This window comes from Equus quagga, chromosome 17 (assembly GCF_021613505.1).
Source record: "Equus quagga isolate Etosha38 chromosome 17, UCLA_HA_Equagga_1.0, whole genome shotgun sequence".
Lineage (NCBI taxonomy): Eukaryota > Metazoa > Chordata > Mammalia > Perissodactyla > Equidae > Equus > Equus quagga.
The window spans coordinates 37094519-37121600 of NC_060283.1; the positions used below are offsets into that span (position 1 = coordinate 37094519).

The 27082-nt window shown below is 46.7% G+C and overlaps 1 protein-coding gene across 4 annotated transcripts in view; it reads right to left on the bottom strand.

Moving 5' to 3' along the window:
* Window positions 1-27082, bottom strand: part of AGAP1 (ArfGAP with GTPase domain, ankyrin repeat and PH domain 1) — a 559767-nt gene that overhangs the window by 313876 nt on the left and 218809 nt on the right. For all 4 annotated transcript variants that reach the window (XM_046643545.1, XM_046643543.1, XM_046643544.1 and 1 more), the window contains 3 exons: window positions 20997-21082; window positions 16789-16930; window positions 11614-11748 (listed from right to left, as the gene is read on the bottom strand). In XM_046643545.1, coding sequence (XP_046499501.1) covers window positions 11614-11748; window positions 16789-16930; window positions 20997-21082 — 363 coding nt within the window. The remainder of the gene's footprint in view (window positions 1-11613; window positions 11749-16788; window positions 16931-20996; window positions 21083-27082) is intronic.

Consider the following 27082-nt stretch of genomic DNA (forward strand, 5'->3'; position numbering starts at 1 on the left):
CCGTGTGAATGAGTTTCTATTAAATACTTTTCGGAAATAATTTATATGTTGGTTATGTCTTGAATTTAATCCGAGAACCCTCAGTGGTGAAATGGCTTACATTTTGTTAAAAATAATTATACCTTAAAGGAGCATTTTCATTCACTGCCAGGTTTTAAAGTGTAATCCATGGTTTTTAAGTATAACACTTACAGAACAAAGGTAATGCTGTGCAGCCAAGAGATAGGAACCTAATTTCTAGTTCCTGCTTTGCCACTACTGAATCTTTCTCATGGACTGGCTTTGCGCGCCATGCCTGCTCATCTGTATAGCAGGCATGGGGCTAGACAGGGTCTCAGGTCCTTCCAGACCTGAAATTCCACAAGTCTGTGAGTCATGCAAGAAATGAATTTAAATGCAGCAAACACCTTGCCATTTCATTTAATAATGAAATCCTGGTGCAGGGCTGGGAGTATCTCCTTGCGTCCAGATGACTGCATCGGTGTTCAACCTTTTTTCTTACAGTTTGCACAGAAAGTTAAATGTGAGTGAGTTTCCTAAAATCCCAAACATCACAGACCAAAAAAATTCTCCTTCAACTATGGCTGCACTTGGAGTACAGGTGGCTGGGACGGATCACAGCGCCCCCTGCAGACACAGACGCGTACAGGTGAAAGAGCTGTAGAGCATCTCCCCGGGGAAGGAAGCAGGCGTTGCCATCCCCTCTGCTTTCTCCTGGCACCAGGCCTGATAATGCAACAGCTAGCCAGACAATCCGCCAAGTGGACACTTTTTAGGTTCTCTTTTCTTTTGGGCCAGACTGCTGTTTATTAATTATATATTTAAATACAAGCTTATAGGCCCCAGGTGCACCCAATAGAAGGGACCAGCCCCTTGCAGGCAGCATGCAATTGTAACTGAATGCAGGTGGCACCCAAGGGAGCCTGCAGTGTTGGAAGATGAGGCAGCCCCCACATGTGTCAGTAAGGTGCTCCACCTTGCACACTTTCCAGGGTAGAAACACCTGTGCTGGAGAGCCAACTCAGGGCGTGATGGGAAAAACCACAAGCTCACATCTGAATTCTTTCATTTTCATAGTAGTGACTTGTGTGGGTTTCCCAAAGGTTGACATCTCAAACATTCAATAATGAAATAAGATTTTTATGTTCACCAAAATGTGCTTTGAGCGTTTGGGAAATACTGGTCTAGAGAAAGTTCCAGGATCCACGCCAGAAGGATGATACGGAGTGGCAGAAAAGCTGTGCTTAAGAGGCAGCCACCACGGACTTGCTCCATGACCGGGGGGCAGGCAGGCCTTTTCTGGAACTATTTCTGTGCGTGGAAATGAGGGGTGGGTCTAAAGGGCTTCTGGGACGCTTCAGAGCGCTAACATGACATCAGCTAATGGGAAGGGCCAACCTCAAGGCAATGGAAGTGTTCTCTTTGCTTTCTTCAAAGGTGCTTCGTTCCAGGTACTTCTCTCTAAGGTGACATAAGGCAGTTTGCTGACAACCCTGCTCGCTGGAAGGTCGGAGCTGCACAGGGATCTCGGGACCAGTCTCTGGGCCGTATGCCCTCTGGGGAGCTGAGATGCTCCGGCCTCAGAGAGCTCACCTGAGACACTGGAGAGGACACATCTGCAAGAGCAGCAAGGACCATCGGCTCCCCACATGTCACCAACATGCCAGACCTTTTCCTGCCCAGAGACGGACTGCTGTCTCTTAACAGACAACTGATCACAGCAAGCGAGCTTATTTTCATACTAGGGGACAGATTCATTGAAAATAATATTTGAAACAAACTAGAAGTTATGATTATTTTCTGCCTACAAAAGACAAAAGTTTTTAAAATGAAAATATCCAGTGTGGCCAGGTTGCAGAGAAAGGACACCTGCTGGAGGAAATGTGAATGGGTACAGACTCCCCAAAGGGCTAGTGGACAACAAGGACCAAGAGTGTAAAGCTACGCAAGTCACTGACCCACAGTCTCAATTCTAGAGGTGTAGCCTAAAAAAGTGACAGATGGAGACACAGAGTTAGGTAAAGAGCCATCCACCGAAGCACTGATGCCAAAACAAATTAATTAAAAGGTGGAAAAAAACCCTCTACACGTCCAATAGAGGATTGGGCCAAAGGAGTTGTTACATTCACTCAATGGAATGCAATGCAAAAATTAGAAATTATATCATAGAAAAAGTACTTATGTGAAAAAGCAGGCTGTAAAAAACTACAGTGTCCAATAACCCATTTTTTCCAATACACGGGCAGGCACACACACACACCAGGCCTCACAATGATAGCACCTGGGTGGTGGTGTTATGGGCGGTTTTTATTTCCATTATTTTATATCCTTTAAAAATCACCTCTCTCTTTTCTTTGGCAAATCTCACAAAATGCAACTTACTCATCTAAGTTTTTACAGTCTATTCTTCTTTTAGGGAAACACGTTTGCAATCCACTCTTCACAGCATGCTTTTCCCTAAACCGGGAAAGATCAACAGGCTGTTAGGGTACCAGCCCCCTCTTCACAATGGCTCTACACTAAATACACAAACTAAACCAGATTCTAGAGCCCAGCCTGGGGGATGCCCACCACCTGCTGCAAGCCGGACTCCCTCACGCACTCTTGGAGCCAATGCCTGGCCAGGCGCACCCCACAAGTAGCATGCAAAAATCTCAACATGCATGGGGTAAAGCTACCCTTTCTTGCACCAAAGAATTTCACAACTTAAAAAGTCGACCTCCTGGAGGATTCCTTTTCCTCCTCTTTCATGAACTGAACTTATTTGGTGCTGCTAAACTAGTAAGCGGTAGATAGTTCCTCAATGAGTGAGGGTTACTCAAAATATGGCTAAGTCCATATTCTCTAAGGGTAAAAAAATGTAATAAAATAAATAGACTTCAAAATAACTTGGAAACATCAGCTACAGATCGCAGCAGTGTCTGACTCTCCTAGTTAATGTTTTCACATTCTTTTGATCAGCGATGCCACGGAGGGTTAAATAGGTCAAAAAGTACATCACCATTTAATCATTTTAAAAAACATTAGAAAGAGCAGAATGCCATGGCATTATGAACAGATTATGAACAAAAATAAAAGCCATTTGTATGCATTAATGATACATCAAGCTAATTCAAGCTGGCTAAAGTCATTAAGAAGAATCCTGGGGCAAAACACAGCTACGATGCCACAGTGCAGAAAAGTATTAAAATAACCATTTTCTATGTCATAGATAAAACTAATTCTATGAGCAAAAGACAGGAGTCTTAACACGAAAATCAAAATAGAGAGCATTTACTAATAGTGTGTTTAATGAGCTCATGTCGGCAGCGTGAGAGTTAATTCAGACATCTCTGTGAACATAGCTGAACATCGGTGCCCGCTGAATGTTTCTAATAAGAGCACAGCACGAAAAATTCCAGACTTAGGGTAAGAAACTGCCAGAAAACATCAAGCCTCTATTGACACAATATTCCACAACATGATGAGATACAAGATTATTTGTTGTCTCTCATTTGTGATAACATCAATCTCGAGAAAGACTTGAAGAGGACTTCTTCCTACGTTATTTCTGAAAGAATCAAAATGCCTTTATTCGTAAAGGCTCCTTCTACCCACACCATAAGCTAGGTAAAGAATTATCAAGTTTCATTCCTGACTCGATGTTGAGGCCAGCAGCTGCCGCCTGTGGAGTATGGACCACGCTGATCACTGAGATTATTTCCCCCCTACCTAAAAAGTTCCATTTTGGATAGGTGATTTTAAGTAAAGTATTCTAAGGAGATAATTCCTCTTCAAAAGTCCAACTTCTCAGTCCAGTGAACAGTTCAATGGACAAGAAATAAACTCTTCAACGGGGCAACTTCTAGACAGAGAGACTCTGAACAAGAAAGAGGCTGATTTCATACTTGTGACAAAATAATGATAATATTTTTAAATGCTTGGATTATTCCAGGATCATCACCTCAAACGCATCCTCAAATTAGTCCTGAAGATGTTTGGTGGAGCCATCCTAACTTAACACACCTCCTATTTGTTGAAAGCACTGGGGGGCTGGCCCCGTGGCTGAGTGGTTACGTTCACACGCTCTGCTTCAGTGGCCCAGGGGTTCACCGGCTCAGATCCTGGGCACGGACATGGCACTCGTCAGGCCACGTTGAGGCGGCATCCCACATGCCACAGCTAGAAGGACCCACAACTAAGAATATACAACTATGTACTGGGGGGATTTGGGAAGAAAAAAGCAGGGGAAAAAAAAAAAAGAAAGATTGGCAACAGTTGTTAGCTCAGGTGCCAATCTTAAAAAAAAAAAAAGAAAGCGTTGGAAAGTTTTGGTCCCAATTATGGGCTGGATGCTGGGCTCATTTGTAACTCATGCGTCGACAGCTTCCCAACTGTAAGGATTTTTCAACTCAAACTAATTGTTTTCCTAAAAATATTAACTTTAAAGTTTTTTTTGTCTTTTTTTTTTTTTTTTTTAACCTCTGGAAACATGGCTTACTACACCCAAAGTTGGTGGCTGAGTTTTGATATTCAGTTTGTGAAGTAACCCTGCTCCAGAGAAAGCTGCTTCGGTTAAGAAATTAACTGAAATTGAAAATGAATACACAAGTGGTAGTGACAATGTCATCTTTTATAAAAATAATCACTATAAATCATTTACGCACTTTGTGCAAATTAGACCACGTCAGAAGCTACCAGGTAGCGACAGCCAGTGGCACTTGAGGTTAATGAGGATAGCAGGACAGCCGTCAAACAGGATCCAGACCACCTTTTAAGACACAGCCAATTACCTTTAGAGGAACTTGACGAATGTTTTCCTTTTCTTTTTCCCCCTCCTTCAGCATCACCACATATGTGCTACTTAAGCCTTACGTAGGTCACTTTATGTCATACTTGTCCTTAGAAAGTTTTAAAATATTAAATGCCTTTAATAAAGTGTGATTTAGGCAGCTGGACCTTTTTTTCCACCATCTTAACACAAGCTAACGGCCCATCTGTCTTCGGAAGTTTTGCACGTACAACTTTTCAATGCAGAGAGGGCAGGGAGCACGTGCTGGGGGCGCAGGGGAGTGTGGACATGGTGACAGGGATGGGCACCGCTGGACAGTGAAAACTCAGGGTAGAAAAAGGACATGGTGGCCTGACCTGACACCAGCCGAAGGATGTGACTTTAGGAAGCCAACATCTCAGAGATTGTGGCTCCCAGCTGTAAATCCAGCCTAAAAAGATCTTCTATCTTCTATCATAAGCCCTTACACTGCAATATGAGTCACTATTACAAATGATAATGAGGCATATACCAACAGACACCTAATGGCTCATTAGTTCACCTGTTTAATATATACTAAATGCCAAAGGTACACACATATTTATGGCTTGCGTTTTGGTTTTTTTGAGGAAGATTAGTCCTGAGCTAACATCCACTGCCAACCCTCCTCATTTTGCTGAGGAAGACTGGCCCTGAGCTAACATCTGTGCCCATCTTCCTCTACTTTAGCTGTGGGACACCTGCCTCAGCATGGCTTGATAAGCAGTGTGTATGTCTGCACCCAGGATCCCAACTGGCAAATCTGGGGCCACCGAAGCAGACCATGCGAACTTAACTGCTATGCCACTGGGCCAGGCCCTATATGTCTTGCTTTTAAATGTGGGAAAATCTTATTTTGGAAAGCACTCCTTTGGGAAAAAAAAAATAAGCATCAAAATAAATCAGCTTCTATCTATTCTCTAACATAATAAAGGAAGGAGAAAAACAAATAATAAAATTGGCCATTCCAACAATGAAAATTAAGCTGGTTCCAGGAAATAACAGAATAGGCCTGACTGACATCTCCTTTAACACCACAAACAAAAGACTGTGGTGTCAGCAAAACCAAACAGCACAAGATGCAGCAGCACACGGGAGGAAGGTCCCAGAAGATGCTCACACTTAATGATGCTCTAACACATGCAATTAGGTTGCACAAACTGGGCTCATTAACACAGCTACTCTTGTTCTGGACGCTCCCGTAATTAGGACCAAGCAGCGGCAGACGCCTAGTGTGAAATGGGGTTCTTTGTGCATCAGGATTTAAACCTTTGGAAGCAAAGGATGCAGAGCAAACCGCATAACCTTGGGCAAGTCATGCCAGCTCTCCCGACTTAGCCCGTAGCATGGGTTATCCATGCCCCGGTGAGCCATCCCCAGGCAGGGGTGAAAACTGAGGGTAATAGCTTCTAGGAAAGCGCTTTCCAGAATGCTGACTGCAACACAAATGTAAAGAGCTGGCGTGACGGTGTTGAAAGATTGACATGGATCTTCCTGGAAGGGGGACCACTCCATCAGACGAAGGCCCATCCACCAGGACAATACACAGATGCATGTAACTAGGGGAAGCCCTGGGAAGCAATGAGGTTGTAGCAACACCAGCAACTGGCACACAGAACCCTTTACATGCTATTGCCCAGCTTTTCTACCCACACGCACCTAAAACTGAATTGTTTCTTTTAATATAAATAACGCAGGTTTACCAGAAAAGGAAAGGTCTTCGTATGAGATCACTAAACTACCCAGTTACCCTTGACAAACAACAGTGACAAAAGGCAGCAGACTTGAGGAGAGTTAAATTACAGATTACCATTCGTCCGCTTATCTAGATCTTGCTTTCTGTGCCTCTGGACCTGGCCTAACAATTATTGTCAGAGCAAAATTCTGCATGCTGGTTTTCCTACCGTCCTAGGAACATAAGCTGAAGAAGGCAAGAAGTTAAAGCTCTAGTGGGGAGCATGTCTTAATACGTATAACAGGATGCTTTGAATCGGAATTTAACAAATGACTACAATTTTAGAATATACGTGCAAGAACATTAAATTCCGCATACAAAACAACTGATGTTGGGATGCATAATAAACAACTCACATATAAAACGATTCAGATAAATCTCTGTCAGCTCATTCCAGGAGACAGAGGGGGAAGGAGACAGGGCTAGCGCATAGAGTAGCTTCCATAAGGGAAAAGTAAAACAATTTTTTGGTACCACCATCTGGCTCTACTCTTCATTCTGTATGAAGGGAAACGACTCTTCTTTGGGTATCAGAGATCTTTAAAGTATCCCAAACAAGTCAGATAGCAAAATCATAAAACATACCCCCCAAACTTAGGGAGTCTATTGGCTCTATTCCATAAGATGCCAAAACAAACACACACCCGATTCTCCCTCGTTCTCGGGTTGGATAAGGTAACTATACAGTGACGCACATCATACTGCTCACGGTACGTCCATCACACACCACTGTCACTGGAGGCAAAACAAGCTGCAAACACAGACACTCCACGTAAGTGAGAAACCCAAACGTGTCTGAAGAGACTAAAACTCTCAATTTCCAAAAACCCCACTGCAGGGAACTTTTTAAAAGCCCGAATGCTCCATCGTCAAGACTGGGGGCAGGGCCACTTTCTTGCTCCCAAGATGGCGCACGTACCACTCCGAGCAACCCTTTCGCCACCTACGCACAAAAGACTTTTCACTACCTCTAGGCACTGCTTGGTCTTCCAGGGAAGAATTTATTTTTGTCGCCAAGACATAATTACTTTAGGTTATCTCTGAACATGTAGGTTGAACAATCCCGCCACCAACACTATCGCCCTTGACCTGCCCAGAAACTGGACTCAAACGCCATGGAAGACATGCCCACCCAAGGGCTTCCGCCACTCCGAGTTGGTTCCTTTACAAAGACTGAAAGAAACTTTCTTATAAAAAAACTCACAGCACCAGGGAAACAATGTCTGCAGAGAATGAACTGAAGTTTTCTGTAATCCTGTATCTTCACATATTCAGGCCCTAAGAAGGCAAATGACCTGGGACTTTCAAAAAAATTTAATGCCAAACACGGAACTCACAATTATAATGTTAAAAATGCAAATGCCTGTCGTTCATCTCCCAGACACAGCGAGCAGCAAACAGAACTGCACAGAATCGGACAGACTGAGGGATACAGAGGGCGGGCCCCGTGTAGCCCACAGTTGCCTCAATTCCCCGCGTCCAGCCTTTGGAGCCCCTGAAATCTCTGCCCGGCTCTTCTGGGAATCCGGACAAGCAGATGGGTAGGCACGTCCCAAGTCAGATTCAGCTGCCAAGATTAAGGAGAAACAGTGCATTCATTCTCAAAAGGTGAGTCTGGGAGCCCAGATGGTTCTGCTCCCCGAGCCATATAACTCAGCAGCGGAAAATGATCCCAGACTGCCCAGAACGGGCAATAGAAAGCCACCTGGTCCATCCCACTTCTCCTTCTCCAGCCTTAGGCAAGATGCAAGCTTACGTCTCTGGGTGACTGGTCCATGTTCATCCTCCCTACTGGACTTCACTTCCCAAGGCAGGGGCTCCCTACTGCATCTCTACTCCTAACCAGGGGCACGGCGTGTGGAAGGCTGGTGCTTGAATGAAGGAATGAGTGAATGAATGAACCAACCTCCTTCCCTGCCTCCTGATACTGCTGATGCCCAGAAAGCACGTCTCTCCTGAATGACCTTCCAAAAGCCATTCGGCACCTACACCAACGAGAGAAAAGTAAACAGACATTCTGTTCCTCCATTAATTTCCACAATCTGTCTCCTGTTTCAGGACACTAAGAAGTCACAAGTTGAAGAAGAAAAGCCTCAAGTCCATGGTCTCTTAAGAAAATAAAGTTGGGTGGGCAGCCAGCCAACGAGGAGCTTGGAGGGGCATGTGGAAGTCAGAGCTAGTCTAATACACCTGGGCTCTTTTCTTTAACTGATAAGCTAAATGGTACCTAGAAATGATACTTTTTCTTTACTTTCTCTTTCTACAACGCAGAGACATAAAAAGTATATAAACAAGAGTAAGCTGTGAGGCACGGAGGAGCAGCAAAAGTCAACAGAGGACTCCAAATCCACCGAGGCCGTGGGTGGCAGTGGACCTGCGTGCTGGACGTGCCCACTGCCCAGCCTCCCCAGGTAAGCGGACAGGCCCCAGATGGCTTCCGTTCTCATGACAAAATGGTTCACTCTAGGCTCCTGGTCCCAAGACAGGGGTCCAATCCAGGGGGAGTGCCTTTGGTCAAGTTACGAAACTTTTCTGAACCTCGATTTCTTTAACTCTAAACTTAACAAGTTTTTCTTCCACGAAGATTAAAATGGATTGTTACTGTGAAGGATTTCTAAATACCGAGCAGAGTCTCCACTCGTTAGCACCTGCTTTCACCACTAACAATTAAAGGGTTTATAATTTAACAAACAAAAATATATACCATACAATTACCCTCTAAAATAGGGAGAGTAAACCCAACTTTATTTTGAAAGCTTATCTTCATTATAAATAAAAACGTTTAAGAATGAAATCACAGAAATCATAAGATCCTGGGTATAATTTCCTTTCCAGACTGTGCAATCCAAATATTTAAAAGGGATGTATTACTTCTAAAATAAGAAATAATGAAATGTAGTAAAATCTCTGAAGCCTGTGAAAACTCACATGAAGAGTATAACGCGCTTCCCCAGTCAGAGCCTTGTTTGAGGAGGTACCAGGAGAGCTATCACAGCCACAGAACCAGTTTAACCTTTCAAAATATGACACTGGGAGAGACCCCCGTTCTCCCCTCGCCAGCTGCAGCCGGATGATGCCACTGAAGCTCTCCCAGCACACAGGCCCGTCCACGGCCTCGCACCTTCTGGACGCCGGGCAGGGAAGCACCACAATCTTGGCATCCGTCAGTAGGAATTAATTCTTAGGATTATCACCTATGAGCTCATTTCCTCATAGCTAGTCCAGGTTTGCTAACCACGATAAACGCACAAGGAAAGCGATGATTGCAGAATAAAATCATCCATGCAACTCAATCCCGACCATCTGCCTCAGGGAGGTAAACGGGCAGACGGCGACCACTTCAGGCTCTGCAGGCCATGAGGGCTCTGGCCCCGTGACTCCGCTCTGCAGTGACAACCACGAGCAGCCCAGCCCGCATTGCCTGTGGCCTATAAACGGCACGGCTCTGCTCCAAAAAAGGCCACTTACAACAGGCAGTGGGTCCTATTCTGGGGACCCTTCATCTAAATCCCTCACTTGAACATTCACAGGGTTATTCACACAGCTGTTCCACGGCAAACAGTGACCGTGCCCTGTTAGAACCCTGGAGAATTCCACGTGCTCCCTTCCCTAAGTCTTCATGGTCTCACGAACATCCAAGGAGCTAGGACCACTGGCCCAGCACGTGCCCCGCACAGGTTTTAAATGGGGTTTGCTACCCAGCAGTATGTGGGTATCACCCGAGGAGGCCCCCTGACTGTGAGAGGAAGGAAGAAGGGGATGCAGACCCCAGGGCTTTTGCACTGTTTCTTGGTGAAATCCTGAGCTTCTTCGGAATTGTCATTGGGAAAGGTAGCAAGAAATATGAGGTATAAAGAACTAAATAGGATAATGTGCTGAAAAACAGAAGGCTGATAATTATCTGTGAGGCAGCTAAGAGGAAAGAGATGAAAAGCTTAGAAAAGGACCCGGCTGTTAAGGAAAAGGGAAGAAAATGCAAAGCTTGAAAATGGAACCATCTTTGACATTTAATAAAATGAGGCAAGTGTGGAATTCCCACAATTTCATCTGAGAACTAATCTGGACATTTAAAAGAAAAGCATGCACTGCCCGGTGTGGGGAAGTACCAAGAGCAATCCTATAATGAATACGTTTACCAGTATCAACAAATGGTCATCAGGGCTGGTGCCCAGCAAGGCCCCAATAACGTCGTCGGCCGTCTCTGAAGAGACCAGGCATGGCCACCCTGCTCTGCCCCCAACCCCCTTGGCACCAGAGCAGGGGGATGCAAAGGTGGGTCTAAACCAGATTTTACCAGAAGGGGAGGGGGCCTAGGATTTAATTCCCATGACTCCCACCGGAAACAGGAGCATCCTTCTCCAGTCTTCAACGCTGAAAGGGTCCCTTCACCCCGGACCCTCCTGACCCCTCCAGGCTACAGACCATGCCTCCCTCCCACCATCTCCACCTGTCCCTCTCCCCTCTCCCAATCCGACACTGGCACGACAATCACGTATGTGAATGCTTATCCCCCCGTAGAACCTTCTGCTCCCCCAGGAGAACTTCCTGTCTGATGCTCCTGGAGATGGACAATCATTAATAAATGCAACGACAGAGAAACGACTCCTAAATGCTGGTGTGCTTACTCTCAGCCATGAGTCCTAAAATGTGGTTATTTTTGGCCAAACTTGACTCTCTCTCTCTTTTTCAGTTTATTCTTCTCAAAGCCTAATGTGAAATATTTAAACCGTTTTTTAAGGATGGGCTTGAATTAAGAATGAGCCCCTACAGTGAGGAAGAAAGTGGTCCATGTGTAACTTTGATAGTTCATGTGCATAAATAAATAGCTGGAGAAATTTTTCAACCTGTACCCAAAAGGGCCACATGATGTGACACACAGCATTCGCTGTAGGACTGTTTTAGGATAAAAGCTCACTGTGTTTTCTGAACACGCCACTTTAACCAGCACAGAACCGAGAGTCACTCTTGAATGTAGCACTCGGATTCATGGTAACACCCACGCATCGAAGGACGAGTTTCCGTCGTCCGTGGGGACGAGTGACCTGCTATAGGGCAAAGGGATGCTGTTTGCGCAGCAGCGAGTATTTACCGTCCTGAAAGACCCTCTCCACGTTCAGCCCGTACGTGGCACACGTCTCGTAGTATGTGCACCTCTTCAGGTCGCTGGAGAGCTTCCGCGCCCTGGCGTCGTCGATGACCCGTGGGTTGGTGGAACTTATGGCATCTGGAGCAGACGAACAGAGAGTAGCAACACGGTGACCACAAGCAGCTCTGACCACCTCCCACAGCCGAAGTCCCCAAACAGCTCAAAAGCTGCACCTTACTCAGCAGGGACGTAATGCTCCTAAGAACCCGACCCCAAAATAATAACCTCAGACCCGAGACTAGTCATTCATTAGAAGCCTGTCTCAGAGGATCCTGCTTCTGAAAGTGAAATAAAAGCACGTCCAGGAAGACCAGAAGGAAGGAGTGAGAGTTAAATGCGGCTCCAGAGAAAAATATTTTAAAAAAGAAAAAAAAAACCCCACAGTCACTACTTGCAGGGGACCTTCTCTGCAGAAAGCACCCCTCTAAATGCATTCAGTACACAGTCGTGCGCCACTTAATGACGGGGATCTGCTCTGAGAAGCGCACTGTTAGGCGAGTTCGTCATCGTGCAAACATCACAGAGTGTATTTACACAAAGCAAGGTGGCAGAGCCCGCTACACACCTAGGCTGTATCATGCTAATCTTACGGGACCACCACCGTCTATGTGGCTCCGTCCTTGACTCAAACATCGTTATGTGGCTCAGGACTGTATTAGCATTGTTCCTCCAGGTGTGCCCATTCGCCCACTCAGAACAGGTCCACGGAGCCCCCTTAGGTGTCTGCTCCTGTTCTAGGCACAGGGATACCCAGCGAACAGAACAGACACAAGTCTGCACTCCCACGGAGGGGATATTCTAGTCGGCCAGGGAGGGAGGCAGAAAATAAATAAGAACGAAATGAGCGAGGACTAGAATGCAGGATGGCGACAGGAGCCGAGTCAGGTGGGGAAGGACGTAGGAGGTCAGTGGACTCAGTGTCCTTCTCAGGGAAGCCTCACCTGCAGGAGGCAGTGTGACCAGCCACTACCTGGGGACGGGGAGCAGCCAAGTACTTGGTGTGTCTAAAGGAGACCAAAGGGCGAGGGCAGGAGGAGGAGGGGAGGCACTGGAGACCACAAGCACAGGTGTACGAGCCACCTTAGGTCTTATCAGAACCACTCCAGGGCAGAGATGGCTTAGATGGGAGGGCAGGGGATAACCCCCACCCTCCAGGATCTGTGCACAGATGGGAGCATTAGAGCAGCAAAACAGAGATGTTGGGCACCAGCAAACACACTCCTAAAGAAAATTCAGGGGCTGCCCTGTGGCCAAGTGGTTAAAGTTCTGCATGCTCCACTTCAGTGGCCCTGGTTTGCAGGTTTGGATCCTGGGTGTGGACCTACACCACTTGTCAGCCATGCTGTGGTGGCAACCCACATATAAAGTGGAGCAAGACTGGCACAATTGTTAGCTCGGGGCTAATCTTCCTCACCAAAAAAAAAAAAAAAAAAAAAAGGGAAGAAAATTCAGCATTTTTGAGCTCAGTGTACACAATGCCCCCATGCTGTCCATTTTGTTACTACTGAGTTACTGAGCACCCCCACGTGCCTGGCTCACAGGAACAGACAAAGGGCCAGGATGTTAGTGGCCACTGTGCCATATGTGAGACAAAAGGCACTTTTCAGTGACTTTTTTTCTAAAGTGAAATTTTCTCAGAGGATCCAAAGGCTCCTTTGCTACAGAAAATACTCTTTAAGCAAAATCCACCAACAGGATTTTCTCTACTAGTCGAAGAAACAGCATAAGTTATACAAGATAGTGACAACCTTTTGAATTTTCTTTGCACAAGAAGTGCATTTGATATGCTATTTTTTGAAGTATGAAAAATGGCATCTGGAGAAAACAATTTATTCACTTTTTCCCTCTTTTCCTTTCCTGGTTCCCTGCTTTTTTTAGCTCTATGGAATAGGTTTGAACTGATGGTTCTTAATTACTCTAAGGGAAACTAACTCTGTGACTCAGGACCCCTTTCACTGACAGTGACCTGTGCCGCCTCAATAGATGTTCCAGAACATTCTGATATGGCCTGTTAGAGGGATTTCTTCAAAGAAAACCTCGTCCTGTCTTGTCTTACAGATTAATAAATATGAATTGGATCTCACAATACTTAAGGAAAAGAAGCATTTTTTAAAGGTATAAACATCTTTCAAAAAAATAGTAAGAAAGAAGTTAGAAATCCATTATTTTTCAATGCTCCAGTGTAATTTGGAACTTACAGGCCACCAAGAGTCAAGGCAGCTTAAAATTTCTCCTGACCTGGGCCCAACAATTCCTCAGCCCCTCCTTTCTGGGTGGGATGCCCACTCCGCTTCTGTCTCGTCTCGACTTCCCAGATGCACCGTCAGGTCACAGACAAGGACCTGCTCCCCTTCACTCTGCATCTCTGTGCAACACGAGCCTCGTTTCCATTCTCCCTGTAACTCTGCATCTTTTTATAGCTCGTGCTTCTCCCTCAAATCAAGTTAATCTGCAAGCCTTTAAAACAGAACCTGTTGAACAAACATTTCATAATCGCCTCATTCAGAAGTGTCTCGTCCACTTGTGAGCATCCACGCAGCTCCCTGACTGAACCCGGGAAGAGAAGACACCTCGCAGACTCGCCCTTCCCACCCGGGGCGAGGCTGCACCACACGCCAGGGAGCCTCACGGAGTGAGCTTAATTCTTCTTCTTCTTCTTTCCCATCCCCTCACCTCCCACCTGGAGGCCACCAACACCAACCAGCTGGGAGGGAAATTTCAGATTCCTTCCCTGGAGACCTGAGCTGCCTTTTGTCTCTCTGACATCCCATGAAGTTCGTGCAAAAGCAGGACAACACGCAGGCTTCACAAAAGTGAGTCTGCAAGCAGTTAACAGGCACCTGAGAGTGGAACCCTCTAGAAGCCCAGACTCATGCCACCTTCTTGCCACAGGAGCCCGGAGGGTGCTCCAGGAATCAGAGGTCTCATTAAGGACCCAGAGCATCCCCCAGATGAGGTTCCTAATTGATAGCACTCCTGTCCTGTTCGTTTGGGGCGTGGCCTCATTGACGTATGAACAGTGTCTGACAAGTGAAGGGGAGGAGACAGCCAACAAGTCCTCCTCGATCCGTGCTCCCTGGTTCAGGTGCTCCTCACCTGTGACCTTATCAGACACACAGCACTCAGTCAACAAACACTTCTCCAATTAGTGGGAATAAATGGGGGTAGGGTCTTCCACTCAGGGACCACGTCAGGGCCCCCCAGCAACTCTATGGAGCCGTGCACAGGCCTCCTCCAGACACACAGACCATCCCGGTGGGAGGCATGGATGGGCCCTCCTTCAGTTGGGGCAGAAACACAAGAGAGCAGCACTAACCTCCAAGGACTGGAGCAGAGGGAGACACGCGTCTGGCATCCCAAGCAGGACCTCAGTAAGACTGGCTGTATACTGAAACGTAAGGAGCAAAAGCAACCACTTGCCCGACACTTAGTGCCCACAGATGCTCTAAGCGCCTTACAGGGATTCCTCAGTCTGAGCCCCACCAGAGCCCAGGGGGCAGCAGTCAAGGCCACACAGCCAGACACTCCACTCCACGCTCTCCTACCAGACCCACAGGTGTGTGAGTAAAATCAAACTTAACCTTCTGGCCTAGACTGAAAACTTACCCGCCGTGAATCACAGTGAGTCCACAGCGAAAAGGCATTCTGAGTCCTAGACACAAGCCCGTGGACTCGGGCAGCCGGTAAGGAGATGCCCACTCACAGTCTCTGACTGTGCTCGGAAATACCCAGGGCAGGTGTGCAGGAAGAGGAGCTGACTGGAACCGAATGGTTTCAATTTCAAGGTAGCATTATGCAGGGTCTGCTTGAGATGGGCTACCCACCATAAAACATCATTTAGTTATGAATTTTCAAGACAGCAACCCAATTATGTCAATTCCGTCTATTAAAACAAGAACCAAGCGCTTTCTGGGGGCGCGCGCTGGTTTCCCGGTGACCACTAGAGGGCGCTGTAGGCATAAAGAAGCTCCTGTTTGCTTTTACTCTCTTATCTCCCTCTCGCTCTGAAGGTTTGTTATGAGACCACTGGCCATTACAGGTTTGCTAAAAAAAATGGGGGATGCTCTCCATGAAAACCCAACTCCAGCATTTTACATCCAGCACGCCAAGAAAAACGTTTTGAGCTTACTGCAAGTTGCTTTATTTCTCTAGCACACATCCCCACTCCATGGTTGGGGCTCGTCTTGCTGCCAAAGCTGCCAATGACCCTGGCTGAGCTCCTCTGCTCTACCAGACCTGGTATGATGCCTGCAGCTAACCATTCCTCTTGTTCAACCCAGCTAATTTCCTATTGGAAAAGTCTTACATCAGGACGTGGGAGGGCATACCAGAGGTGCTAACTCTAAAGGAATAAACGAAAAACAGTATAGGAACCATAAAAAACAAAAGGATAATCCAGTTTTTCTTAACAGGATTATTTTTTAGTTACCCATATTTCTGACTAAGCCGTTTTAAAGTTAACCTTCTTCTGATGTTTAAAAACATTCTGTGTGGCCTCTTAGTTAAGACCCCCATGCTAGACAGCTGCGTATCGATGAATCTGTGATCAAAAACAAGGACACTTCAAATGATGCCACTTTACTCAGAGACCAAGTTTTAAGTGACCTAGAAGAAAAGAGGAAATGTGCCCGTATGATGAGATGATTCTATCCTCTCTGAGGGATCTGCTGGATTAAAAATAAGATGCAGATCCTAGGACATTAACAAATAGAGCAGAATAAAACAAAACTGTGCTACATATCAGAAATCAGGATTATTTTAAAGGTGCACCAAAACTTCAAATAACCTTTCAGACTGCTTATAAATTGTTTTACAATACAGAGAGAATTAAGATATCCTAATATAGAAAAGAACAGAAAATAGGCTTTATTGTGGGGGATGCGTATATGTTTTGTTTTGAGGCTTCTGAGTAAGCGATTTCTCCAAAGAATCAAATGAGGAAATGTGACAATTTCAGTGTCATGGATTCTCAACCATAGAAAGTGAGCCTTCAGTAGGAAATTATTTCCTCTTTAAGCCATTTACAAATTCCTGCATGCCGAAAATACAGACCAAGAATCCACTTACAGCTCAACTCTGGGATCCTTTACACACCACCTGTACGCGGACATCACTCACCCTGGGTTCCCACTAGAACCAGAGGGATCTCGCTCGTGTTCCGATAGTTGGCCATCCTGCTGTAGTAGTGGTAAACGGTCTGGAAACTTATCTCATCCTCCAAGCTGAAGACAAATATAACAGCGTCCACCCACATGGCAAACTAGGGAGAAAAGAGGGAGGAGAGAGGAAGCAGTTGAGAAGGCTCACGGGGAGACGGGGTTGAACAGCATCACAGCATCCTCGTGAGCACAGGACGTGCGGCCGGCACAGCGCACCAGCACCTCCCTCCGTCAGGCCGAGTCCCACGTCTGACTTTGGATGTCACCAACACCCTCCTCATCCTGAGCACAACACGCCTGCAGTGGGACCCTCATCTCATCTGCAGAGAAGGTACTCTACATGCTTCCCACTGGAACGCACCCATGTCCCGCCTAGGCCGACTGCAGCTACGTGAACAGAAGGCAAACCCCACCTCACACCAGAGCCGATCTGGACTCGGGCACCAAGGCTGACCCTGCAGCTTTCCGTTTCACCCTTCCCTCCAGAGCCCCCCAGGAAGCCTTGCTGGACCCCTCAGGTTGAGATGGGGCTCTACCCCGGAGCACCCACGGCCCACTCAGAAATCCTCCACCAGGGCCGACACTGGTGCCTACTCCTCTGTCATGAGAGGTCTTTGTACCGTAGAGATCACCTGCCACTGAATCCTTACAGCACCCTGCGATGAAATGACGACTTATTGTTACTGTTAGTGAAATTAACAAAATGAATTAAAAATAAGGGGAAAAAATTAAAACCCCACAGCAAGCTGCCTCTTGCCACGTTATTCTTGTTTTACCGGCATCCAGTTAAACCTCCATCAAATCCTCTTTTGGGCAAATAATCCTACTGTCAGGCATATATTATCTCATTCACTACTCATAACCATTGTGTAAAGCCTCAGGCTGTGAATGGAGGGTCCTTCAGGCTCAGGAGCTGCCTGGAGTCGACTGGAACAGCAGGGTCGCGATTGGGTTGGTCTGCCACCAACTACCCTTCTATTTCCAAGTGGGGAAAAAAAAATCCTGTTTGCTTTCTCTAAAAGCTGCAGTTCCCAGGTAAGTTTTTACAGCCAAGGCATCAGCTCTTGTATACATATTTGGGGAAATTCTGAGTGAGTTAAGTTCAGACTTTCACATATAAATGAAAAGCGTATTCATTTTACATGCAATTTTCACGCAATAAAACTTAAGTAAATCTTAAGTTCAAATGATAAATATAAAATTAAGTGAAAGAGAGAGCTTAGGAGCCAAGAACCGTGGGACAGGCCTGAGAAAACAGGATGGCCCTCTAGAGACCCAAGGACACCGGCCCACACAGGGCATCTCCTTGTCCCGTTCCCTTCCAAGAAGCGGGAGAAGTCAGCTTCCCCACGTGCACGAGCTCCTTATGAGTGCTTGTCCTCTGAGACCAGTTCTCGTCTCCCAAGACCGAGGCTGACAACCAGCTGACCCTCCGTGCAGAGGAAATGCAGACCCCGTCCCATTCTCTCAGGTGTGTTCTGACTGCCCTGCACCTGACAGGTGGTGGCTCTCCACAAATACCACCCCACCCCAATGGCTTCCCCCACCAACTGCCCAAAAAAAGCCGTTAATTGGCAGAGTGTTTACATGACCCTAAGATGACACTAGCAGCCACAAAGTCTTGTGATTTCATTCACGAAGCCACGATCTTTGGGGAAAACTACATGACATGATCTATAATAATGAAAACAAAAGATCATGCTTACACATGCCTAGGAACGGTAACTTGAGAAGAGTTTTATTTTTTTCTTGAATGTTCAAGAACTCTCTGCCCAATTTTGTACACAACCCTGTCCATAATCTTGACAGGCTCCATCTGGATATCCTCTAAAGGATAACTCTTTAGCTAGGGTAAGCTTCTAGGCTAGATATGGCTTCTGAGGAAGGTGGGGGGGGGGGGTTGAACAAAGGGCAGGTGCCCAGGAAAACTGAGTCAACCCTTTCTCGTGGCCAGAGGCCAAGATGGAGAAAGCCTGGGGGTCCTTGTTGCAGGCCCGGCAGTGGTGCCATCGACAGGGCGGACCACCTGGTTAGTGCCGCAAAACCACCTCCAACCTCGGGCAAGCTCTCGGGGCACCAGCAGCCTCTGTGAGAACGGGAATGCTCTGAGCATCCTCCGCCAGGAGGGTCTCGAGGATTAAATGAGCTGACCCACACAGGGCGGGTACTCACCCAGTGTTACTGGATTCGTCGTACAGCGTGTGTGCTTCTGAGGCACAAGGAGAAACACACAGGAAGAGTCCCGCTATTTGTCACAGACCTTATTTTATTTTTGCTTCAAGTAAGCCCTTCATTAATTATAGTGACTAAAAGGAAGGAAAATGTTACTTTATCAAAAGACCTCACATGTTCTAAGCATGTGAAGTTACGTAAAAGATACATTTTCTATGGACATTAGAGAAAAGATCTTTCTCGGAGGAAAAATACCACTGGAGACAAAATACCAGGACGTCGTCTGCTGACATGTGGGGATGTGGGGAACACTGGTATGGGTTTTGTAATATGAGCACCCCCAAAAATTTTTAATAAAAGGCAACCCTAATAACAGCCATGGCATGATTGACTCTTGGAGCTCCCTCTCCAATGTGCACCTGGGGGTTCTCTCAGAGCCTGGTCTTATCGCAATTAAACCTGGCCCGGGACAGCCTTCCCACCCGTCACTGTAAATACGGGAAGTTCCGTGTCTCCGCGCTCCCCCTCCACCACCAGCCTCCCTGGACAGCTTTCCACCGGGGAAAGCAGAATTCTCAGAGCCACTAAAGCAGCGCTGATGTGCATTTCTGCAGGTTCATCAAGGCTTTTCTTAGATTCTTCATATATCACTAAGGCTTGCTCTTTAATTGTGAAATTGTCCCTGGTCACTCCAAAACGTTTATAGGCTGAGAAAAATATGAAATGACCCCAGGGACTTCCACACAACTTTATTCTCCTAATTACCAGCCGCCTCTGAGGGAACCTGGATCAGAGCCCCTTGTGACAGCAGGACAGACGGTCTCACGTGGAAGGATGACTGAGAAAGAGTTATCTGGCTTTTATCACCATTGCAAACCTTCTACGATGGTGTCAGTCACATATCAAACCATGCCCGGCTTAATTATAAACAGACATTCACTGAACGTGAGCTCACATGGCTTGGCCACCTACTTTTTTCGCATTTGAAGTCTTCCATACGTTTCCTTATTGTCATCAAGTCTACTGTTTCATCAATGTTAGAAAAACTTTTCTCACATGTTAACATCTTTGATATAAGAACATACCTTCTGACTGCTTTGTTTCAAATTTAACTGGCAGCATTTTTCTTTCAAATATTGGTATAGCTCACCACCAGCGGCATTTTAGGTTCCATGCAACACGGTGAACCTATGACATCTTTTGGAAGAGCTCCATAGTCTTCCAACGTATGGAGGAGAATTGTAACAACCCCTCTGTTCCACATCTTCCTTTAATCACTTGATAATTCTATGTCTCACTTTTCATAAAAATGTAAGTTCAAGAAAGAATGCCACGGAAAGTTTTAATGTTAACTTTGCATTAATGGGTCATTGACTAACTCTTGGCTCCTTTAAAGTGTTTAGCTAGTAAATTATTACGTAAGTCAAATAATAAACTGGAGATTAAGTAAACTAAAGAAGAGGTTTTCCAGACTCATGCTTTTTTTTTTTTTTGCCCAGGATGCCCACCTTTCGAGGAACTTTCCATGCTATGCTGCACGTGTGGAGACTGACCTGGGCCAAGAAGCCCAGTGAGCAGCGTGGCACTGTCGACTGGCTTTCCAAAGTTCACCCAGCAACTTTCTAAAGGAGCCCACTATTCCAGAGATGAAACACATACAGGAAAAAAGAACAACAACAAAAGACTAGAAATTTCCAGATGTCAGTTCAACTGAGTTGACAAATCAGTCAGATTCAGCTTTTCCTTCCTTCTTAAAAACAGAGTGACAAGCAGCCACACAGCCCCAACTTCCCTCTAAGATTCTGCCTGAAGGAACAACAGAATTCGTTTCTTAGAGATGAGAAAAACCTCAGTCGTCAGAAACATTTTCACGGGGCTCCTCCGTCACCACTTCTTGAGGTGCACCTGTTTGATTTCTAGAACCTCCCGTTAATCAGAACCTCAACAAGGAAACCCAAGCCTAAAGCTGGTTAGCAGCCCGCGTGTAGTACTCACCTGTGCCTCTGGGGGGCCCCCTTCATCTCTGATCAGCAGCAGATAGCTTTGTCCGTCCACGACAATCTCCTTCTTGAATCTGCCACCTGCCACACACACACAAACGGTCTTGTTACACAAGAAAGACAGGGCGGGCGGAGGGCGAACAGACGTGGGCTTCGCTTGCGGATAAATACATCCTAGAATGCTGCCCTGGGAGGCAGTGCTGAGCATTCGGGGGTGGGTTTCGGATCTGTCTCCAGCAACCACTGGATTTTAAAAGAACTGAACTCCGATTTCAATATTGGTCTTTAAGAACCCGTGTTCACTTCCCGTTAGAAGACACAGGCTGCCGTGCAATGCCAGGATCACTCGTGGCTGAGAAGGGTGGAATTTTAACGTGGGCTCTGTGCGCAAATTCAGGAATTTTCTCCCACTGGGAACACTTTGATACACAGAGTTCAGAGACAGAGAACGCCGAAATCATCATTCTCTTGTTGGGTTCGCAAAACTGAAACCAATTTTTTTTTGTGCTGAGCAGGTGGCTGGTCTACTACAGGTTGATAAATTCAAGGGCTGAGAACCTGTATTCTCCTCAAGAGAAACCCAGTTCTTGGAAGGAAAACAGAGGACATCATGGGAATGGTGTTTCCGTATTCACAGTTCACAAGTAAGGGGAGGATGTGCAACTACTACACAGGGTTAGACAGAAACTACTGGATGGCATCTCGGCACAGTCGAGACAGAGCGGGGCAGCTGGCTGACAAAGAGGGGTTAGAGACCATGTTGGGTTAGCGAGAAACCGCCAGGGGGACGCCTGCTGGAACACTGGGGGGGAGCAAAGAGGGAAGGGATGGGCACGTGAAGGGGGCAGGGGCTGGCCCTAGATATCTTGGCCTGTCACACACCCAGGTCTGGAGGGTACGCCACTGCCGCGTGCACCTCCCCACAGCATCCCTGATCGGACCTCCAGGCCTTCTCCTGAACAGCAGGAAATATTTCCACTTCTGGGTTCCTCGGCCTCTCCAAAGACAAACCACCTTCCGAGAGTCTGGGCTCTGTGTTCACTCTAGTTAACCCTCACTGGGATGCTGAATTCTCATTTTGGCGAGAGGATTGCATCAGTCTCTGATCTCATTTTGCGCTCCTTGGCACAGACGCCTTCCAGAAACAACATCTAAATGCCAAATAACTCGACGCTGGAGAACCACGCTGTTGGAGCTTCCCCACTGGCCCCAGAGGCTGCATGTCGGCCCTCTGCCACCTGGAGCCATATGTGGTTCTCTGGCACAGTGGTCCTCCCTGATGATGGGGACCACCCCTCCCACAGTTTGGGGCCTGCGCCACTGCAGCACCCGAGAAGCTGAAACTAGAGTCTGCACTCCACCTCACCCCTAAGAAGTGCCCAAGGTCCTCCACATGGGCTGCTGCGACGTGAGGCTGGAGTTGGCCAGCTGGAGGACTAATCTTCCTAAGCAAGCACACGCACGCACACATCCACTCCCACACTCTTTCGTGGGCACAGGTCTAACAGGGAAAGCACACTTGCTTAAACAACAAAACTTTAAAAACCAAAGAAAACTTCCCAACCTTAAAGCAGATAAACTCTCATTTTGATCCCTCTCACCACCATCACTGAGAAAGAGGACTGAGTCCAGAGGATGGTCAGAAGAAACACCTCTGATGGGGAAACGGATCAGAGACAGCGTGCATGCTGGACCCAGACAAGCACCTGCCACCTGCCGCCAGAGGAGCATCTCTGAACGACCCCAAATCAGGGATTCCTCATAGGGAAAAAGGGAACAGCACCCCTTCACAGCTGGGCTGTCGTGATTATAAAATGAGCTAGGAAACATCTGGCAACCACAGGACACCCATCCCCCCTGGCCTGTGTGACACAGCCACATGCCTCTGACGCTGGACCAGTTCTGTGCAGACCCTGGTGCTGTGTGACTTCGCCCTCCTTATTCACCTCTCTCCATCTCAGTGTCCCCAGCTGTAAGATGGGACAGCTACATCCCACGGGAAGGTGCCCAGCCCACAGGGAGCACCGCTGGCATTTATTACTTGTGTCATTCAACGTTTCCGCCAAGGGTTATCACTCGCTTTTATAAAAGATACATTAAACCTGTGATAAATCTACTTACAATAGAAAAGTATGCAGAAGCTGCAAGAGTCAACATTATTTCCCTATTTTTTTAAACTTTTTAAGAAAGAGATGCGGGAAATCTGCCGTTTCTTGGAGACAGGAACTGAATTCAACTCTAAAAAAAAAAGTTTGCAAAGGAAATCTATTCTTTCTTATTTTGGGGAAAACTTTTCCCCTCACATCTTATTCCTAGACCTCTAACTGATCACACTTAGAGGAACAAGGGAAAAGCAACGGGAATTTGTGCAAAAGTTTAAAAATCCTTCCTATGTGCTCCCAGGGTGTCTGTCCCAATCCAGGACTTGTCATTTGATTGGGAACCTGACTCAGGGTGACAGCGACTGAGAAGCAGCCAGAGAGACCATGTGCTTTAGGCGAGGTCTGTGGAAGAGCAAATGTAGTCCGGACCATTAAAGCTCTTGAAACCCAGGAAAACATTTCTGCTTGGAGTTGTTTCAGGGATTTCAAGGTGGTTCATGTAATTTCATGATTCGGCGGGGGCTCCTGGACCCCGGTCCGGGCAGCACTTTGTGGACATCCTCTTTCCTGTGCTTATGAGAAACTGAGGAAAGCAGAGTTTCTTGGGCATGAGGGCTGAGCTGCAGGGGGTGCCCTCCAGGAGGGCCTCAGGATCCTCCGTGATCCAGCGGGTATTTTGAAAACCTCAGCAATCATTAAACCCCAGCCAAGTCCTGGTGGTGAACAAATCACCAGGATACTAATTATCACAACCTAAAAAAGCAACACCAAATTCATGCAAGTCCTCCGTTCCGTCTGTTATGGGTAGAACTGTGTCCTCCCCAAACGCATATGCTGACGTCCTAATGCCCAGGACCTCAGAACGTGCTCTTATCTGCTAACAAAGTCCGGGCAGATGTGACTAGTTAAGATGAGAGCACACTAGGGTAGGAAGGGCCCCTAGTCTAAGGGCTGGTGTCTTCAGAAAACGGGAAATTTCGTGAAGATGAAGGCAGAGATTCACCAGCCAAGGAACAACAAGGATTGTCTGCAAAGTGCCAGAAGCTGGAGAGAGGCTGGAACAGGTCCTCTCTCATGGCCTCAGAGGGAACCAGCCCTGCGGACACCTGCATCTCGGACCTCTGGCCACCAGGACTGAGACACTACATTTTTGTTGTTTAAGCCCTCAGCTTGTGGTACTTTGCCACAGCAGCCCTGGCAGATGCATAGAACCTCTGATACCAAGTTTCTGTCCTCAGTCTATGCATTCACCTGGAGTGAGCTCACACACTCACTCTCTATCTCCCCCACCCACCCCTCCATTTAGCTAACCTCCAGAACATTTTAAAATCTCCTTTATACTCTCCGTCTGATCGTCCATACTCATCAGTCATCTACGTTTGTCAGCTAGGTTTTTTAAGTTTCCTGCCTGCCCCCACGCCCACCCCCAGCCCCTCCTCCCTCCAATGCCCGCCACAACCACAAGGATCTCGCCACCACACGCAGCTCAGAGCCTGACCCCACACACACTCTTCCTCGCCCCACCACGCCCCTTGTGCAGCCCTTGCCGGCCCTGCACCCCCAGCAGCTCCCCAAACACGCCCTGACTTGTCAGCATCTGAGTGCACACGGAGGCCTGCCCTTGCTCAGGGAACTCGAGTTCAGCCAAGAGGCTTGCTTGCCCCGGGCATGCCGGTCACACACGTTCAATTCCTCACTAGGCCGGGTGGTCTTCACAGCAGGAGGAGAGCGGCAGAACCTATCCCCAGGACCACCGGAGATCCCCCGACACCAGCATCCCTCCACCGCCACCTCCCCCTCCTGGAAGTTATGCTTCTAGATGGCTGAGTCACAATGTTAAACCCAAGACAGCAGCGAGCTCTCTCCTTTTGCTCTTCTATAATCTCCGGCTTTGTGATCTCAGGCAAAGGACTCCAGACTCGATTTTTTAATCACCTCTAAAAGGAGCAGTGATCCTTTTCTCCATCCGTAAGCCCTCGGCCAATTCTAAAAGCACTTTACGCTCTCCCCCTCAGATAAATCGTTAGGATGTCTTTTCAATATTTCACAATTGTAAACATTAGACACTTGCAATTGGCTTGTATCATTTTTCTGGCATTATATGTAAATCAGGAAACAAAAATTAAAAGCTTGTATGCATCTGACGTGAACCCAAAGGTTTAATAATTAGATAAAATTCAGCCAGGTGCTTAAGCACCAAGGTTGTAAGAAAGTAAGGTGATTCATAAAAAGTAATAATAAAAGGTGATAGATAAAAAGTAAAGTCCTATGACATCATCAGCAGGCTCGACTGGGATATGACTACTGGCTACTGGAGAAACACGGTCTAGCAGGTAGGTAAACAAGATTTTAAAATTCGTTTTCTACAGTAAACTTTAGAAACACACAGAGAAAAACCTTAGGATGGATGCGTGCATGGAACTAACCTGGTCTTACATTAACCGGGGTCACCACCCTGTTCCTTTCAACCCAAACCCACCATCTCATCCTCATCATTAGAGCTTTTCCTACCGAAACTTTAGAGGACACCACCAAACTCTACAGCCAATTTCATTGTAAATGTAGATGTTTTAAATGCCTATTTTATAAGCCCATTTGCAATTATGTCCCTGCAGGTCTGTTTTCCCCAACTTTGACAGGCTGGTCCATGGCCCACTCTATAAATTCATTACCTGAATGATACCACCTTTCCTGACTGCCAATTATTATTATATAACATTAAATTAATTCAGGGATAATTTTATTTTTAGAAAACGTACCCAACCCTGACCTCCGGACTGGAAGCCATCAACACACGTCTGGCTCAGCACACCTGCATACAGGTGTGCTGCAAGTGCTACAGGCGGGGGTCGGGGAGAGCTGACCCCAGACCCGCAGAGCACCCCCACACACACCTGTACTCGTGATGACATCTTGATGAGAAGGGAAAACAGAGGCCCCTCCTTCACTTAAATCTATGGCTTCCAAAGATGTGGTGAGTCACCGGAGATAAACAGCACCACGTTAACAACCCAGCAACCAGGTAGAGAATGGCGCTGAACAGAACTAAGAGTCATTTCTGGGCTTTGTTTTCTTAACTGAGTCTCAGCAGACAGCAGAACTGAGTGCTTTCATCTCATCCGAGCACAGAGCGGTGCCACTGTTCTTGTCTGAACTCAACCTCACGTGCAATTTATTAAATTTCTGGTTCACCCAAAGGCAAGTTTTCAGGGTTCCCAGTGAACTGTCCTGGTTCCCTCCGTTTGCCCTTGAGCTTGCATCCTTAAGTGAGTCGAGGTCTTAATTTCTTCCAAAAATGGGTAAGAGGGGGACCCGGATACTCCTCCCAAGAACAGGATCATGGACGTGATGTGAGGAGCATCACACCAGGAAGAAAAGGATATGGTTGTTCTGTTTTTTCAACATCTGTTAAAAAGATGTCAGGGGGTCCCTCACAATCCATCTGTAACCAATGACTCTGATGGTTTCAAGGCTACTATCTGGAGTCCTGGTCTCACGCCATGGGGACCAGTTTTAAATTTGGGGTCCTGGAGTAAGCAAACAACTGGGTTCCTTCTACTATTGAAACTCAAGCTAGTAGGATCGATCTATGATGGAGCCCTCCTAAACCCAAGGGCAGTCTACACAGAGAGGGATGTAAGTGTCTCATCTGTGTTGTCATTTCTGCTTTAAGGGACGGGGGAGAAAGAACAAACTGAATTGTCCTCTCCCAAAGAAAAGCTTTGTTGGGAGTAAACACTGCAACAGATGTTTGACATTTCTGTTTATCATTTCGGCTAATTGGACTGAAAGCTATTAGCGTATCATTAACAGTTCTCTAAGCAACAGAAAGCAACGGCAATAACAGCAAGCCTTATAACACTTTTAGTTTATAAAGCACTTCTCTCCCGGCATCATCTCCATTATTCCTCACATCATCATGAGATGCAAATATCATTTTCAACATCCACATCTACAGGGGAGGAAAAGAAGTCGGGAT